This window comes from Penaeus vannamei, chromosome 1 (genome assembly GCF_042767895.1).
Source record: "Penaeus vannamei isolate JL-2024 chromosome 1, ASM4276789v1, whole genome shotgun sequence".
Lineage (NCBI taxonomy): Eukaryota > Metazoa > Arthropoda > Malacostraca > Decapoda > Penaeidae > Penaeus > Penaeus vannamei.
The window spans coordinates 12,781,414-12,801,413 of NC_091549.1; the positions used below are offsets into that span (position 1 = coordinate 12,781,414).

General features: G+C 44.5%; 1 protein-coding gene across 1 annotated transcript in view; it reads right to left on the bottom strand.

Moving 5' to 3' along the window:
- Window positions 1-268: 268 nt before the first annotated feature.
- Bap170 (Brahma associated protein 170kD) overlaps window positions 269-20,000 on the bottom strand; it is a gene marked incomplete at both ends in the record, with an annotated part of 35,335 nt that continues 15,603 nt past the window's right edge. The window contains 7 exon segments of the mRNA XM_070116384.1: window positions 269-520; window positions 665-868; window positions 990-1,245; window positions 1,402-1,589; window positions 6,982-7,418; window positions 7,769-7,987; window positions 8,212-8,378. Of these exon segments, the coding sequence (XP_069972485.1) occupies window positions 269-520; window positions 665-868; window positions 990-1,245; window positions 1,402-1,589; window positions 6,982-7,418; window positions 7,769-7,987; window positions 8,212-8,378 (1,723 nt within the window).

A 20,000-nucleotide genomic window follows, 5' to 3' on the forward strand; every position in this document is an offset into this window, starting at 1 on the left:
GAATTTAAAGAGCTATTAATAAGATGAAATACAAGAGAAAAATAAACACCTTACAAAGAGACCAAAGTGATTAAGAATTACATAAAAAAAGGAAAGCCAATACAAGAAAAAGATTACAAGGTGCAAAAACAGAACACAAGGATGATGTTCACAGGAAAATAGACTTGAATTTCTTACAAAGAAAGATTTCTTGGCTAAATTATGTTATACTACAAGGAGTCTTAAACAGAAATCATTATCAATATGCCAAAATATCCTTTCAACTTACAATTCTGCTAGCTAGTTTCTTTGGGTCCCCTGTAATAGGCGTGATAGGAGGTTTAGGGGTGACTTGAGTGACCTGCTGCACAGCCGGTGGTGCAGGAGCAGCAACAGCTATGGCTGTGGCTGGGACAACAGTACCCGTCTGTACTGTGATCGTAGGAGTTGGCAGGTTTGGCGTCACAGTCGGTGTAGGTGGTGGTGGTGGTGGATTTACGGGCTCTGGCTCACTCACTACACCAGTCACTGTTTCCACAACCTGAGAATACAAAAAGAAATACAAATGAACAAATTGTTCCCTCTTCTCTAACCTTATATCATCATCCATGCTTCATCACATACAATGTTATGCAAACTGTACCCATGTAAGTTAAAACTAAAAACAAACAAACCAGGTACTGACCTTCATTCCAATACAAGCTTCTGGTCCGTAACTTTGGGCTTCAACCGTCAATAACGATATAAGTGTATGTATTGACCCTTTTGCACGGACAATGGCATTGCAAGCAGGTGTTCCCAGAGATGACAGAGAGTATAGACATTCTAAGGTGTAAATTAGCAGCATGATGTCATGGATGGTAAGATATCTACATATTTGTCCATACACCTGTAAAAACAAACATCATCCATTAGTATGGGGGGGAAAAGGGGAGAAAAAAAATGTTGAAAAAACTAACAGAGAACTGAATGTGTAATACTATTTGGCCAAAAATGTAAATGGGACTTACAGCAGGATCAATATTGTTATTGAGAATTTCCTCGTTGGGATCATTCATGGCTAATTTGTTGAGGACTTCCAGAGATCTGAGAACAAATGCTCGATCTGGAGAGGACACACCATTGCAGATGTGAGTTATCAATGATGCTGTACAAGAGTCAATCTTTGGATCCCGCAGAGAAACTTCAGGTGCAATGTTACCCAAGGTATCCAGGGCATTTACTGCAAGTCCACCCCATTGTGAACACATACACAAAACTAAGAACCTGAAAGTGTAAAAGAAATAAACTGTAAATAGTATTTCTTATCAATCACAACTTGCAAAAAGATTCAATACATAAAAACATAGTATTTCTTACTACTCTCAACCCTAAATTTTAATGAAAAAGACCAAAAAATACAAGAACTGTTAGACAATGTACCTGAGGCATGTCTGAGACCTGGCTAGTGGGGAGACATTATGCTCCTCGAAGGATAAGTTACGGATGATATGCAGGATCTGGCTGATCCGCGTACCCTCTCCATCCTGCTGTCCAAGATCTCTTCCCAGATGAAATAGCTCTGCATCTTCCTTTCCCAATTTTAAGTCACTACCTTCTATCTCTAAAACCTGGAAAGCAAATGGACACTCAGTTTATTATCCTCTATAGAAAACATTTGCATAGATCAGATATTATGGGAGATCAGAACAGCACAGTAGAATGATCTTTCCCACTAAAAGGCTGATATAATTTTAAGAGCTGTAACCCTTCAAACCTTAAATAATTATATCTAACATTACCCTCTGTTATAAATTACATTATAAATGGTTGAATGGTATCAAGTCTTTGATAACTCAAACTTTTGTAGTTAATTCCTTGTAAGATATTCACTCCTTCCACAGTGAAGTTTTATGTAATATAAATAGCTGCAATCCATGAAGATGGGTCTAACATAGTACTCAAAATAAACTAAATACAAGCAGATCAATCCACATCACAGTTTACATTTTGAAGTGACCTCTTGCTGATTAACCAGATGAAACCCTTTCTTCATATCTCTCTATTAATCAGTTTATTTCAAAATGTTAGATATAATTCAGACAGTTCAAAGGTTTTCATATCTGATAATTTCGGTGAAATCAGGACCCACTTCTCTCAGCAGTATATTTCCCCCTTAGCTCAATCTCCTGAACATAAAATTTATAAGCAACAAGATCATCAAAAATAGCCATTCTTCAAACGGAGCATATCAAGTGAAATGTTACTCACAAAAACATTTATGAAGTTCAATACCTTCATCCCAAATTCCTATGGTCCATTCCCATAATCGTAAGATCAGGTATCAATAGAAAAAAAGTATATTTGTTTCCTTTCTCCTTTCAAGCAAAACAACACTTATCATTATCATTAAATATGTACAAGATTCTAGTTATCACTCACATGCCTTTCCCATCCATATAGACAACCAAACTTTATCCTAATTCCAGATATCCAGTTAGGTCTGGTTGCGTCACAGGTGCAAAAAATACGGGCATTGGGTTAAGCCATTCATGCCGGTATATTTTGAAGCCAAAAATAAAATATTCTGGGCAGCTACAAAATCGGCGGGCAGAGCTTCCCCAGAGTCTGCCCACCTGCCGGCCATGGCCCGCTGCTGCGTCGGAGCGCGAGCCGCGATACAGCATCACACTGGCGGGACACCCGGCAATGTTTGTTTTTTCGGGTGTCTCATATATGGGACATCCGTCACTAATGGGTTAAGTAAGTGGCAACCATCCCGTGCAAACAACCATGAGCAGTGATAAGACTATGCCTCCCATTTGCAAAATTATTTTGTGTAAACTTTTATAGCCTTTTTTCCCCCATTTTCCAATATCCATTCTGTCTTTTGATTAGTTTTATCCAAATGGTGATAATAGCTTATTTTCCTTGCACAGACTCCATATCATCTTTCTATGTAGTATTGGACGCAAGAAAATATATGGAACATTTGGTTAATTATCATCATATCATATTTTTTTAGTAATTTTCAATTTTCCATGTTACAACCTGCACCACTTGTCACAGCAGCCAGGAATACAGTGCACAGCATGGAAATGGGAATCTCCCTGGAGCCAGCACTCTTCCAGTCACGGCTTATGCACGTTACATTACACATTCTTTTATTGATAGGAATAATGCTAAAGCCCCCTTCTAAGCACCAAATGAGTCAAATCACACTCCAAGAGGTTTGTGCACTTGTGGGAGTCACCCTGGCCTTCGCTCATGAATACAAGTTCATGTCACCCGGCCAGTGGCCATTTTGTCTGATGATGCCATGTTCACGCCAAGCAGGTTTCAATCAAAATTTTTCCATGGCAGGACCATATCATCATCCAGGGCATAAGAGTTAACCAGTCATTCTAAAAAATATCAAACTAAGGCTCTAATGTAATCAAATTACTCTTTAAAAAATATTGAGCACTTATTAATTCTCCTTGCACTCTCAGCCTGACTGATAATACAACACTATACATTTAGTATTGTAATATTTCCTTCCACTAAAAAAACTAACAAGAAAAAACAGACAGAGGCATAGAACTATATCAGTTAAAGGACAAAGCTTAGTAGCAGATAAATGAACATTGACCCATAGGCAAAAATTGGTCAATAAACAAAATAATCAAACAGTCCATTCCACATCGACATACGGATAAGTTGTCACTGACAAACTGTTGCTTTCCATAATGGAACATAATGTGAACTTAAATCCTCCAGCCTAACCAACATTTCATCCCCTCTCTCCTCCATGGCCCTTCTTGTTGCCTGGAGTCAAAATATACATTGAAAACATTATATATATATATATATATATATATATATATATATATATATATATATATATATATATACATATACATATACATATACATATATATATATATATATACATATACATATACATATATATATACATACATATATATATACATATATATATACATATATATATATATATATATATACATATATATATACATATATATATATATATATATATACATATATATATACATATATATATATATATATATATATACATATATATATACATATATATATATATACATATATATATATACATATATATATATAAATATATATATATAAATATATATATATACATATATATATATATACATATATATATATATATATATATATATATATATATATATAAAAATTTACATGTACCCATGTCAATTATCAGTTGTCATATTCCCATTAATTCCAATACATTGACTACTGGCAAGCTGTTAAAAACCAATTTTAGCTTTAACACTCCCCTGTGGGGTATGTAAAACCAAGCTTTTTTGAAAAGGAAAAGACCAAAATCTATCTTTGCAAAACTTGTAAAATTAGGCCCAGACTGTGGCTGAGGGGTGGGGGAAGGCAAACTAATGGATCTGCAGTTCCAAGGACTGAAGAGAAGTTGCTTTGGCAAAGATCATGGATATATCATCAACTAAATACAATTTACTGAAGCACAGTACAATATACAGACCTTTAAAATACATTTTCAAGATCATCATTTTATAATCAATTAGTTATACATGTCCAGAAATGACTGATGTTCAAAAGTTATATAAAAGAGTATTAATTCCATAAAATTGAAGAACACTCTAGAATAAGTATATGCATTCGTTCAAAAATAAATTACATTTTGGGAGTAAAAGTATCAAAACACACCATAGAAGTAATATGCTAAATCAAATTCATAGTAATATAATTATTAAGCTTTGTACACAGTCACACCACCAACAGCAGCAGTCACAGAAGTGTGATGCTGTATCATCGTAAGCATGAATGATAAGAATCAATGTAATGCGAGTCACAGCAACAGGCATAGTAATCAGAAAATATATTTGCTATAACAGCTGAAGTAATTAGTCATTATGAAAACAGTGGAAGTAGCAGCAGCTTAAATGAGTTTCATTACTCAAACAATTAATCAAAATACTCCAATCACAATGGAAAGATAATATATAGTACATGACACCATAGTTCACTAAAGTTCAAATAAGCAAGATTTCAATTCTAAAGAAATAAGGATTCAAAACGAGAGAGAGGGAAAAACAAGCGATTTTCATATTTCATGTTCCTCCTCCAAGCAGGAAGGAGAAAGTGTATCCCGCACCTATCCTCTCTCAAACTGGAGGGCACCTCTGATCAGCCTCACACTGGAATATTCCTCTGTTAGCTTCATGGATACTGTTCTCTTTGAAAACTTGATCTATACTATGCACTTATCAGTCCAGCAGATAAAATACTCTACCATTCAAGCCTGTCAGGAATATTGGTACAATGAACAGAAATACCTACAAAAAAAGTAAGTTGCATGCTGCAGAGGTATTCAAAAGAGCTCAGAGTTGTATTAGTAAAGAGGCCTTCATACTAGCTTAGAGTTGTAGCTGTTCTAACTTGTTATATCTAGTAGCTGTAGCAATGACACTGGTAACGATAATGGTTATGGTTATGCTTATGATTATGGTATTAGCTAATGGTTGAGGTAGTGACTGTGACAGAGGTAGTATTAAAGATGGGTATGAGTACCAGCAACATGGCCATGTTGCACACACAAATCTGCCCATTCCAGTAATCAATTCTTGACCTTGAATTTTGTGTTATTTATACCAAAATCAACAAGGAGCAGTCCATAGTTTTGGTCTATTTTTCATTAAAAAGAAAAAATTTAAATTGCAAACTAGAAACTAATAGGCCTCAAATAATAGCTAAAATTTTAAATTGCAAACTAAAAACTAATAGGCCTCAAATAATAGCTAAATTGAGAATAATACTAGTAAGAAAATATCAATGCATAGTATGAAAACAGTTGTAAAAATGTTGAAAAGAATATTGCAACAAGATAGCAGCTAGCTGTAACATAATATAGTATGAGATGGAAGAAATAGCAGCATCACTGAATTATGCTAACACTCCCAAAACACAAGATTGACCCTTTATCTCATGAATAATGATGGTAGACGCTTTACTGGGAATAAGATCAACTATTTAACAATAATCAAGATATGAAAAAAACACTGCAGGAAATGAAATGCAGTGCAAGTAGTTCTTACACATACATTTTATAAAGCGAGAATTAATAATGAGAATTAATAATGAGAATTAAACACAAACTGACACCCATCATAAACCTAATCATCGTAACAGAACACAAAAGATTCAACCATCATTACATAAAACAAATGGAAATAAAGCCTATTCCAAAGGACAGCAATAGAGCACCATTACACTTTAGTTTTTACAACCTCAAGAGAGATGGGTAATAAACAATCTAACAATAAAGAGTGATACAGAAAACACTGCTACACCAACAACTAACTCCATCAAGGTCAAAGTGCAAAGTACCCCAAATACAGATAAAAGTTTGGATCATACCATGCTTGACAAGAAAAAACAAAAATTATATGACAAACATACAAGAAAGAACTGTAACACATTGATATCAAAATTTTCATTCATTTCTGGAATATATCCTAAAATACACCATAAAAAATCAGTATCTTAATTACACACAAGTAATTCTGTATGTGCAATCAAAATACATTACATTAGCAGTAAAACATTTTCAATTTGTAATTTGTTTAGAAACCCTGAAAAAGATGTACATAAATGTTTTGTTTACATCCCCTTAACAACCAACCATTGTTCAACTAGAATCACAGAACACTAGTCAGTAAAATTAGCCAAATCTCAAATCCTAGTGATAATGCAAAATAGAAAGGAATGATTGCCTTAATATTTTCTCCTTAAAATCAGCTGAAACTGAATGCTTCTGCATTGTAGCATGATCACAAAGCAGAGACTCAGTTCATAAAATGCAGTTCAACATTACTTAGAAATATAACTTTAAATGAAATTAAAAAGGATAAGAACAGACCTATGAACCAACCACCCAATTAATAAAAGACATGGAATCTTCAATTCAGTTTATCTATCCACAAAGGGGTAAAGTCTTACCTTTTCTAATCTTCTTAATAACAAGTCCTTCTTTGAAAGCTGTGCTTCTTCACTTGTTAATTTTTCACTTTCATCAAGTGCTTCTCTGCTTCCACTACTCACTGATTTCACTAAGTCTGATTTTGATTCACTTAATAGACAGGAATCATTTAATAAGAAATCACTGGTTCCTTCAAGTACAAAATTTTCCTTATTATTTAAAGTTTCCAAAATATCACTGTTAAGATTATGGGCAATATTATTATTTATAGCACCAGTATTTTCTTCCAATTCATTTGTCTTGCTAGTGTCCAAAGCTCGACTACTGATTTTCTCGAAACTCTCGGGTGTCAGCAAGTCTAACACTGTACGATCTTCCACTGAATCAATCCAAAACTGCACTAGGCTCCGGCCTTTTGCTTCTTTGTAGTTTGTCAAGAAATATTTCTGCGTTTCCCCTGAAATAAACATTTTGTATGAAAATATAAACCTTGTATGAGCATACAAATTTCAAAATCAATCCTTTTTTATGATCTTTCCCAAGTTGTTGACAATCATAAATAATACAAACAATTTCCCTACTTTTTCACAAAAAATCTGTAATGATCAAAGATCTTTACTTTAACATTGAAATAATCTCATATTATTAAAAATATATAAATAAAATAAAAAATAGTGATATCTCCATTGGCTTCCATATCAACAATGTAATACTACAACAAAAGCACACTAAAGTTATTTCTTCTTTTATAGAAAACAAAATGAAAAAAAACTCCAATAACCTTCTAATTACTATAGATAAACTTACAGTCTCTGTATACACCAGCATGGGCTAGCATGTGCTCCACCAATCGTGGGTATTGACCAAGCTGCAGAACATGGCGTCCTTCGTTGCTCAATATGGTGCACACATTGAAGGCAAAGTCATGCTCATTGGGCATCGGCGAGATGAGGGAAAGTGCGAGTTTATCATATGGAGAAGGCCTGTATAGTGCAGAAGACAGCCCAGCACCAACTCTTATAGCTTCTGTTATGGAGAGAAATAAAGTATATCAAATACAAATCTTCAGAAATAGATTCAAAATACAATTACTCAGAAGCATATGAAAAACCATTACAGGAAATCTTCACTGTGCTCAAAAGCAAATGCGAAACCACACTTACACACTGCAAATATAAATATACAAGATAAGACCAGGAAGTCAAAAAGGCTAACACACCTTCTCATCACAGCTGCTCCCCCTTACTTACCTACAACATTGTGCTGTTGGTGGTTATACGAGAGAGGCACAGTGTTAAGAGATCTGATTGTACGTTTGGCTCGCATGGATCGGGAGTCTTCCCCGTCGTCCATCTCTGTCCCACGTTCTTCGCCATCTTCGCCAAGAAAATTGATACGCTCATATGCATCAAGGTATCTGGAAAAACAAAAATAACTTGTTATGCATCAAGATTTTCATATAAATACCATTAGTCACTTTCGATTAATCAATACAAATGATAACCGAATTACTGGATCTGAAGGTGTTTACTGCTCAATATCTTAGATATTTCACTACTGAAAACACTTTGTTATTATTGTTGTAATGAACTGCTAACCAAGTAACAATCACAATTTTATTTTCAATTGATGAGGAAGTGCATGTATACATGTATGGTTATTAACTGTGTAAACACATTCATGTTCCAAAGTATTTACTTATCAAGGAGTCATTCACTACCTGTACCTAATAATTGTAATAATGATGAAAATATGGTGAATAAAAATGACAAGTAAAATTCTAAAACTTAAGAAATGCGGTTGACAAAAGAAATCATGTAGGCCAAGTAATTTGGTTCCTTCTTAACTAAGCACTTGTGAAGCAATGTATGAAGAAACTTAACTATTACAAACAAAATCACTGGACAGTGCAAGTACCCAAAGCATCAATGGGTTAAAGAGATTCACTAAGCACCCCATATAGATGCATTTTCATGTGTGTTTGTGTGTGTACTTTTATCAGTATGCATGTGTGTTTGTGATCATTAGTGTGTGCGTGAGTGTGTTTACCATATCTACATGCATAAGCAGGTATATATATAATCAAAGATGCCTGTGTATATTTTCGAAGCTAAATTCATTAACCAAGTCAATTTTCATTTGCATAGCCTGTGATTTTCTTGCCAAGAAATAAGCTTTTAAAACATTCCAAACAGCTACTTCAAAACCGGAAACCTATCATTTGTGTTCCAATTACCCGCCCAGATTTCCCCGGGTAAGACCAAAGAAAAACACACTGGGCGATTCTTCCCCGTAACTGCCTTCCCGAAGCTACCCCTACCACTCCCCCCATCCCCCAACCACACACTCCATGAAGACCGGGAAAGCATCCTTCATGAGCATATACCTGTTCTTCCCCTCTCCCTAACCTTGCCCACAACACCAAAGGTAAAAAAAACACCCGCGTGCCATAAACATCACCTATTCCTGATACCATGGTGTGTTAAATCTCTTTTCAACTGTCTCTTTTCTTATCTTGAGTACACGCTTACATAGTTGCACAATTATGGAAAAGTAGACACGCAGATCAATCCCAGCCCCCATATACGTACCCCCCAGGAATACATTAAATCGCCACGCCTGATGAAAATTGGCAGACTCCCAATCAATCCCTAAATCATGATCACAGCTCCAAGCAGCACCTAACCAATGCAATCAAGCCGGCCGCCGCTCCCTAAAGCATGCGGCCGCTCAAAATTTCCCTTGAAATGATTCATCCAAGCACCCATCATCCCTTTGAGGGCCGCACATCATCTACTTCCCCGCCACCCACACACAAGCTAAAAATGGCTACCTCCCGTCCATACATAAGCCTTTGTTTCGCGTTTCGGGTCTTTAGTGTGGGCTTTCCCGCCTGCGAGATATTAAAATGACCCAAGGATCGAATTCCGCCTCAAATTCAAGCTAAAAAGAATCCAAAGCGTGCATTTATTTCTCGCTTTGCATGGAGCAATATTAGGGCATTTTGACAATGTGGCTCAGACGCGGCAACTAAATAAAGAAAACGAGTTTTAATCGTTGCGTCATACGTTACAGACATGGAACCATATATCTCTATGTACAGATACGTTCCGTAGAGATACAGCTTCATATCCCCACAGGAGGGCATCAGTGACATGCATCACATTAAAATAGGAACGAGTCTGATATCACGACATGCGGCAGCAACAGAGGCAGGGGCGCCAGCAGTGGGCAGGTTAGCTCACACGTATGCACATTACTCCGCTTCCCATGAAACCAAGCCCAGCCCTTCATGCCCATGTGGCCCAAGCTCCTCGGTGAAATAAGCTAATATTCCTATAGAAATCAAGGCATGCAGGGGCTCCAGAGACAGGTAAAGAGGAAGATAAGAGAGAAGAGAACAGAGTATTGATCGGCCTCCCGCAGCCCAGCCCTGGCGCGCACACGTGAGGCAGCCCCGCGCTAATCTCAGTACACACATCCACATGGCGCACCAGCCCTGCACACACGCGCACACGCACACTCGCATACACATAGGCACCTGCCCTGCCGCCCTCCCTCTCCCGATAACGCTTCTGATCTTCGGCGCCCTTCGGCATCGTCGTCGTCGTAATTATTTTATTCGCTAAAGTTTGTCTCTACCAACTTCTTCCCCCATGGCCACCACCCAGGACGAGAGGAGGTACCTCTCGCTTGGTCACCACTCCCGCCCAAACCTTTTCATTACTCCCGACATAAAATGGCTTAAAATAAATATTTCGGCTTAATTCTCATTAACAGAGTTTTCGGCATGACAGTCTTAACTTCTGATACGAAAACGCCGCTCACGAAAGCTACTTCTGGCCACCTGCACAACATACAATATACCGGTAGGAATTTCGAATAAACCTGAAGTTCTTGATATCAAGACACGTATCAAGTGGTGGCCGTGGTGCCGATGAGGCTACGAAAAAATGATTAAAATATTCTTAAAAATTATCTGCACTCTACCACATCACCATAATCATCATCAGACTTGATAAAACAAGGAACAAACAAACAAACAAACAGGAGAACGACACATCATGCCCTCTCCAGAGAAAATACCCGCCACATCCAACCGGCCTTCCCTCTACCTTTCAATTCCTACGATAAGTGCCTGAGAGAGAAACAAACGGAAGGTAAGGTTAGTGGTGTGGATGGCACGTGAGGCAGCAACAGTTGCTTCGACACCCCCCCTACCCCCTACTCCCTACCCCTACCCCCCACACACCCAACCCCACCACCCACCACCTGGCCACAGGAGAGCGTACAATTCTGTCTCGATCTGCAAAATAACGCTAAGGTCTTTAAGGCTTTTCATTTCACCCGGGGTCTTCGATACTATTCACGCGCTTGTGGCGTGGAGTATGAGACGCAAGTATATTTAAAGTCCCGTGTAGAAGTCTGGTAAAATGTAAACGACTGAAAAAAATGCAGAGACAGCACCAGGCTCCCTTGTGTGGATGGAGATGCCTTGGGGGAACACTTAAGCCCTCAGGACAGGCATAATTATCAACAACTGCAGAGAACCAAGCGACTCCTGTTGGTATGTTCAGTGACAACTGTCTGGAAGGCCATTCTGGCGTAGAGGGACTTTCAACGTGCATTGCAACGCTGAAATGCTCAGACACTCGACATCCATTCAAATCTGTTTTGATCGCTTTGAAAAACTGGCTCCAAAATAAAGGGAAACGTTTCTCCCGCCCCGAGACAAGAAACGGCGCCGACGGATGCTACAATAACGCCGATCTCTGGCTGGGCACACGTCGCGGGGACCCCCCCCCCCTCCCCCTCAAGCCGACACGTTGCCGAGCCGCCCCTTCCCCGGCAAAAACGTTGGTACAGCGAGATCGACTAAGTGTGCCGAAACGTAAGGCCCACCACGTGGCCTACCATCGATCTGCCTATCCGCCGACCCTGGGTCCTTCACCAGTGGCCGCCGCCTACCCGCTGCAGATGGCATATCAGATAAAACTTAACGTATCTCCGGAGATATACAGTAGGTAACGGTCGTTTTATCCTGGTCGAGATAAGTTACGAAAAACCGAACATTAAGGTTTCGTTTATCAGTGATCAGGGTTGCCACTAAGGTTGAACAAAGGACGCCCGAGGTTACTCGTCTCAAGCCCGTTCTCATGGCGCCCCTCAGGAGGAGGTTCCTTTGAGGACCCCTCAGCGGCTTCCTGCTGACTCCGCCAGGCGCCCCGACCTTCACCTCCCCCGACGACCTATCCGCCAATCAAAAAGCCCAGAGTGCGGCCAGGGCCAAGCTGTGGCACGACTAGGGTGAGGGTAGGACACGGCCTCAGGTGGTTGTGGTGGTACTGTGGTAGTCTCCGCCCACCGAGGGAGGCCCCGTTATTGAGGGCGGCGAGGCAGGGCCAGCATGAGTCACGGCATGTCCCGCTTGGTTGGCGGACGAGGGAGGCGGGAGGATGTCCGTCCCTGCACTCGAGTTGGGAGCCTCCACCCGGAAGTCGCTCGCTAAACGTTTCTTCGTTCGCACGGCGCTCACTGCCCGCGAGAAACGAACGTGTATGGGGGCGCGCGGCCGCCCTACCGATGCGTACGCGGACGTCCGCCAATATTTACGGAGGAACGGAGAATGCACACGCAAGTTGGAGGGAGAGGGAGAAGGGGGGCGGAAGGATGGGGGAAGAGGAGGATGGAGGATGGAGGATGGAGAAGGAGAGGGAGGATGGAGAAGGAGAGGGAGGATGGAGAAGGAGAGGGAGGATGGAGGAGGAGAGGGAGGATGGAGGAGGAGAGGGAGGATGGAGGAGAGGGAGGATGGAGAAGGAGAGGGAGGATGGAGAAGGAGAGGGAGGATGGAGGAGGAGAGGGAGGATGGAGGAGGAGAGGGAGGATGGAGGAGGAGAGGAAGATGAAGAGGTGAAGGTGGAGGGGGGGGAGGGAGAGAGGGTGAGGGAAGGGGAGGGAGAAACTTATCCACCTCCGTTACTTGTTAACATTTCCGGAAATAACAAAGGCGAAAACTCGAGACCATGCCATCCAGTTCCTGCGCGAGTGACTTTATTTATTATTTTTAATCTTGACGCCACTATTCCTTATTATTCATCTTGGACTCGAGAGTGGTTCCCATCGTCCATTCCCTTTAGCACGAAGCTATACGCGGAGGGCAAAAGCTTCCTCCGCTTTGGTACCTCAACATTCTCCCCTCTACTCTCTTATTTTCTTTCCTTTATTATATATCTTACCGTTTCTTTTGTTCTATATTCCTCGTGCCCGCTTTGACAACCCCCCTTCGCTGGAATCACCTCTCATAAAACCCTCTGCTCTCCCCGACATAATAGGGTTTCCTCAATCCTTTCCCCTCTCTCCCACTCTCTTCCCTGCCCGCCTCCCCTTCCCCTTATCTTTCTACTCCCCAAGCCTCGTCCTCTTCCCTTTCCCGTCTCCCTCTCCCGCTCTTTTGTCTTCACGCCATTCTTCTCTCCTCTTCCCGATCGTCTTCTCTTCCCTTCCTTTCCTTACCCGTATTTCGACTTCGATCTCCCCGCCCGTTTTCTCTTTTCTTTCCTCCATCTCCTCCCACTCTCAGCACCGCCTTTATTTCTCTCCCCCCCCCTTCCCCCTTCTTCTCATCACACTCTCTGCCTGTTTTCTCTTTCCTTTCTCCCCTCCTCCCCCTTTCCGCCCCTCTCCTCGACTGTTCTCCCTCCACCGTTCGTCCCTTCGACCCCCTCCTCCCCCCTCCCCTCTCCTTCCTTCCCGCCAAGCTGCGACCTTACAGTAACCTCTTCGTCAGTATTTCTTGTACCCACCTCCGGCTCGCTCTCTCACCCTCTCTCTCACCCACCCAACCGCCCACCACCCACCCTCGCGCTCTCCTTCCCTCTCTTTTTCCCTACTTCCTCTTCCTCCTCTCCTCTTTAATGCGACGCCCACCTTCCTCAACTATGCATCAGCGTCCACCGTCTTTAGTTCGAGCGGGTGGATAAAGCAGATTTTATTTATACCGTGAAATAAGGTAACGGGCAGAGGAGACTGGCAACTCCGCCGATCAAAAATGTCGCGGGGAGGACTGTTAGAGCCGACAACTCTTCTGTGTGACCGAATCGTCGTATTAGTTTCTATATTTCTAACATTAATGGAATATATTATGATACATAATGAGCGACAGCTGAAGTCTGGCGCAAAACTTTATGCGGGTTGATGACGGCCGAAAATGTGAAAGTGTCAGCACCTCCAGCCAATGAAAACTCTCCGCCACTCCCACTCTCACTTCTGGTTGGCGGCGTCCGTCGACAAGGGCAGCGCTGCAGCCAATAAGAACGCGCGACTAAACAGATTCTGCTTTGTGATTGGGCGAGAGACAGCAGGGTCACTGACACCCAGGGCCTCAGCGAGCGCAACACCGCAGCCATCAGCACCACCCGCCACTGTTGCCGCATCTCCCGGAACATCAAAACATTTTCATTTCTCCTTCCTATAGCCGCCGAATTTCTTTGTCGTTGCCATACATAATACGATGAAACATGGGGAATATTATACTCACAGCTGCAACACACACTGTTTGCAAAGAAGGGAAAAATGCACTGTCTATGGTGCACCACAGCATTAGGGCAATGGAATTTCCCCTTCAATGCTGAACAGTAGAAAGGGTTGCAAGTTCTTACGTGTCGCAGTTTTGAAAAATGTAATTAGAATAAGACATCAAGAGCGCAATGTGATGATAGAGAGGTAGAGAGGATGATATGCCGGCGTGGATTCGCGGCCAAGCTTATCGCAAGACATGTGAGCCCCTCCTCCCGCAGGGGAAGGTACGTTGTATGAAGTAACAAAATGCGACGGAAAGCATACCCCCAAGCCAGAGGGGGCAGCAACCCCTGTGTTAGCCCGCATAACAAGTCAGAGGCCACGGGAATAAGATGCTTTGGCCAGAATCCCCGCATCCCGCGTGTGACAAAGGACGGGATGTCAGACATAGGGGAGACGCTAGTCCCGCGCCCACAGCCTTTCAAGTTCATGCCCAAACCACAAGTGACACCAGGAAGTCGGGCGACTACCTGGCTCTGCAGGTAAGCGTCGAAGGTATGCGCGAGCCGCTGCCTCCTCGGCCGGATTGATATGCCAATCAATCTTCATCTCCCTATGGTAGAGGGACAACTGGGCGTGAAGTGAACCAAAGCCCGATGACCCGGACGAAGCCGCGCTCGATTTTACACGTAGTCGCGAGCCACGAGACGGACTCAAGTTATATCGCGATGAAGTTAAATCGAGAGGAAGAAACTTCAGAAATCAATGGAAAAAAAATCCGATTTCGACCAGAAAAATAAACCAACGATGCTCCGAAGACTCGGGGGGAGGGGGAGGGGCTATGTGAAGACGGTCAAGCGCCGCAGACGAGCGCTTGGGAGTGTAATAAGCGTGAGAGGATGAATGTATGGTTTACGGCCTACGCTCCTAGGCTCGGGGGAGCAGGGGTGCGGGGGGACCTCCAGACCGCTACCTGCTGGAGAAAGACTTCTACTTGTAACTCCAAGCCCTCATTTCCAGCCGTTACCCTACACAGGATAACGAACACGACCGAGGGCCCTTGCTCTCAGACCTGTGATGTAATGTCAAAGCAATGTCAGAGCGACCGACAGGCGAGACGCCTCCGCCGCCGGAATGCCTCCTCCAACCTGCAGAACACGAATAACCTGTGCTCGTGAACAGCCCGACCCGCAGTCACACCGTGCGCCCGGGGAGTCACACTCACTGGAGGCTTCAGCACGGCCGCACATGCACAGCCATGACCATACCCATTCATCGTAGCAGCTACTCCATCGATTAAGCGGGGGAAATCATGCAAGCGCCAGCCGCAGACGCCGTCTCAACAGCCTTCGAGAAACACTCTCCATCCTTGCCGCCGCCCGAGTTACACATTGATGGGGCCATTTTCCCCCAATAAAGATTTCATGGAGAAAGCAAGTCCTCGGCGGCGGCCCTTCCGCCACGCGCCCGAGCCCTGCGATCGCGAACGCTGAGCCCGGAGTGTCCGCGGCCCTCCATCCAGTGCCTCCTACTGACTGTGCCTCGTGCGAGCTGCCTTGTATCAACAGGATCCACATCTTGCTCGGCGCCACCGCCGACACCGCCAGTGCCACCGAAACCATGCTCCCCGGCCCTCCTCTCTCTCTCTCTCTCTCTCTCTCTCTCTCTCTCTCTCTCTCTCTCTCTCTCTCTCTCTCTCTCTCTCTCTCTCTCTCTCTCTCTCTCTCTCTCTCTCCCCTTTCCTGCACAAAGAAATCAGGTCAAGACCTTATCTCCCTTGAGTTAAATTATCCACTCATACTTTCAGCTGCATATTTCAGAGGTTATGTAAAAATACTCTTATAACATAGATTCTACCCCTCCCCCCATAAACAAATAAAAATGGGTCCTCTCCCTCCAGATTAATCCGCAAAAAATGAGTCTTTCCCCCGCCTAAAAAAGGACATGGGTGAACATCCTTCAAGATTCTTGCCGCCCGCGCCAACAGAGGACGCGTGAATGAATAAAAAGCAGCTCTGCTGCCGACGTCCCTTGCCCAATACATCAGCTGGTGTTCCGAGTCCTCGTTTTCCTTTTGCTTTCCGTGCATTGCATGGCCGCTGTGAGGCATCGCAAGGAGCCCAGCATCTGAGAGCTTTGGAACTCTGGTTAATTAGCCAATGACGATGCCGTAACCTCGCGTTTTCCTCCCACACACTGCCGTGCTTGAACGGGTTTCACAAACGAGGCAGAGAGACAAAGGTACGTAGAAGCGAAGTAGCAAGAGTGACGGCATGCTTCCCCCTCAGAGCGTGGGGCCCGTCGGAGGCAAGAGGGAGGGCGGGGACCAAGAGCGCCCAACGTTGACAAGTAAACACACGAACCCGCCTCACCTCCAACACGTTCGCGCCGAGATGCAGAGGAATGCTAAAAATACACTTTGGTCCCCCCGGTGAGCAGCATCCCGGCCACCAAGGCGGTCCTGCCCTCCACTCATCACCTGCGCCACTTCCTCATCATGCATCGTTGGTCTCCAGGGGCTTCAACTATCGCATAAATGACCAACAGAGCATATTATTGTAAAAGGTTATGAAGATATACGTAACGGCATATGAACTGAGTTTACAATAATCTATTTTTACCCCATTACTCGTTCTGACTGCAAACCCGCGGCGACCAAACGAACGGGATCCACGGTCACATCCCGGCTGCAGGCTCGCACTCTCCTTCAAGAAGACTCGCCAAACACCTTTTGCAAATTCAAAAAGGCACTATATACCCGAGAGGAAAGATCAGAGGTCAGAACAACTCCGTGCGTAATGCGACGCGACAACCAGGGTAACCACTCCTACTGTCGCAAAGACGCCCCACCCCTCTCAGGGGGCAAAAGATAAAGGTTGGTCAGCAAAATCCTGGCCTTCCATACTCAACGTGGCTCTCCTGCCCGTGGCACCCTTACAAGCCAGTGTTAACCGACCTCCACTGGAAACCGAGTCGTGACCGGACCGAGATGCATCTGTTGCTGGTCCTGGTAACCGGGGCGCCAGAGGTACCCTGACTCAGCCTATGCTACTTGCTCCCTCAGCTCGGGCTGAAGTGACAACAGCAATGTCAAGCATTTCCATCCGTCCTTGGCTCGGCATCGGCACCAAGGTCCTCCGCACCCCTTCATGGCCCCGTGGTGGCTTTTAGCGAATTCTTCTGTTACACGCCTCGCTTTTGCTGTAAATTATTCACAAGTGATCAAGGCAGGGCGTGGGTGAGAGCCAGGGTGCGTGTGGTGCAGGCAGGGGAGTGGTGGGGGCTGGTATGGGGGAGGGGATGGAGAGGGAGGCCTCCCTGCCACCTGGGCCTTTAAGCAGCCACGCTGACGCATCCAATCGACACCGCCGCCCTGGAAACCCCTCGCCGCGCCTGCATCAAAAGTATTCGAATTACTTGAGTCTACCAGCGTCACATAGACTGCATTGGTCAGCGGCAACGGGAGGGAGAGGGGCGGGAGTAGGGGGCGGGGGCGGAAGGGAGGCGGCGGACGACGACGGCGGGGATGGGGCCGGGGAAGGGGCCAGGGAAGGGGCCGGGGAAGGGGTCCAGGGAGGGAGACGGGGAAGGAAAGTGACGAGGGTGGGAGGGCCCGCGCGGACATACCGGATCAATACGCAATACCTCGCTACACAACACAAGCGGCAGCTGGTGGCGGTGGCGATGGCGGGTAGCGCCGTGGGGGAGGGGGAAAGGGGGGGTGGGGCGAAGGTGGTGTTTATACTGTAGGGCAGGGATGTTATGGCTGCTACCAAGACTGGTGGTGTCATGCGGGTTGTGCTGAAAGAGGCTTCAGCGCCGGGGACGTAAGTCGCAGCGGGGCCACGGGGAGGCGAGACAAACCATGGAGACGGTATTTCCAGCCGTAGTTTGTAAATAGCGGCGGAGAGCTTTGTTGTTGTGCTTCGGGTATGTGCTGTTGCAGGAGGGGGGGGGGCAGCTGGCGACTCAGAAGACGCCTGACTGAGGCGGGTGCAGGAGGCTGGGGTATTGGCGGGGGTTAGGGGGGGGTCGGTTTCATTGGTGTCTTATCGGTGTCAGTATTCGCGGAGGGGGAGCCGGCGATGGTACTGTATTCTGATAAACCCCGGCGGTGGCAGTGGGCGGCAGGGGAACGCCTTCGCAAAATTCGCACGGAGGGGAATGCAACGCCGTGTTATCCGTCATGAATGAATGGAGTATGAGCACCTCCCTCCAACCCCACCCACACCCCGAACACACCCCCACAACCCCCACTTCAAAAAAAAAAAAAAAAAAAAAAAAGAAACACTGAATGGTTTACTTATATAGAGAGAACGAAAACGGCACTGAGCTGTATGACGTAGGTGAATAAGGAGGGCTAAAATAAAAGTATGAGCAATGACCATAATGATGATCACCATTATTTCTAGGATCAATAATAACGATAACAAAGGCTATATTACTATTTTTACCATTTTAGAACAACGACGTCGTTCTTTCTCCCCATACCGACTGAACTACTAATAACCACGAGACCACGCGTCAACATACGGGCGTTCACAGAAGGGCGTCAGCAGTGCAGCATCGCGATCATAGCGCCAAGCGAAAAGTACGGCACTCTGAGAGAGTACCCCTAGCGGCATCAAAAAAAAAAAAAGACAGGGAATTTCGTATGGAATAAACACCGTATTGCATACATGAACGCCACTGCTACAGTCTGAGGAGTGAGACACACTCCGTGGGACGACCGCACCACTGTTGGTAAAAGGGACTGTTTCTCTCTACTAAGTACACGATTAAAGCGATTTTTGGGGGGGCTCTCGATGAAAACGGATCCATTTTCTTGTGCGCTCTTGATCGGGGGTGTTGGGACTCGAGGCTACAATTACCTTGGAGAGGAAACCTTTGTAAAACCGCCGGGCTACCAAGGCAATGAATCTGAGGCTATGGGACAGGATAAGGAAGCAAGGGAAGGGAAAGGACAGAAGACGAGGGGTATAGGGATGGGTGATGATGAGGAAAGAGGGGGGGAGGAAGGGTAAGATGGGGGGAGGAGGGAGGAGGGAGGGGGAGGAGGAAAAGGAGGAGGAGGGGGAAGAGGAAGAGGAGGAGGAGGAGGAGGAGGAGGAGGAGGAGGAGGAGGAGGGGGGCAGAGGAGAAGAAAAGGGCGAGGAGATGAGAGAAAGGGTGATGGTAGAGGGTACGGAAGAGGAAATGGTAGAGAAGGGAGGAGAAGAGAGGAGACGGGGGGGGGAGGGGAGGGACCTGGTTGGCTTGCGGTTTCCACTCCTGGAATTCCCGACGTTTGTTTCAGCTTTAGAGACATATTCTCGGGACGGAAGGGAAATTTCAGACTGTCGAGAAATACGACGGCAAGAGTAAGCTTGCTCCGCTGCTGAAGAAGAGAAAGGAAAATGAGAGAATGGGGGCAAAGAAACGGGGAGGGAGAGGGCTGCAGAGGAAGAGGGAGAGAGAAGAGATCGATAGATAAATAGACTAGCTGGGTGAAAGACCAGACGATGGAGAGTCAGGACAA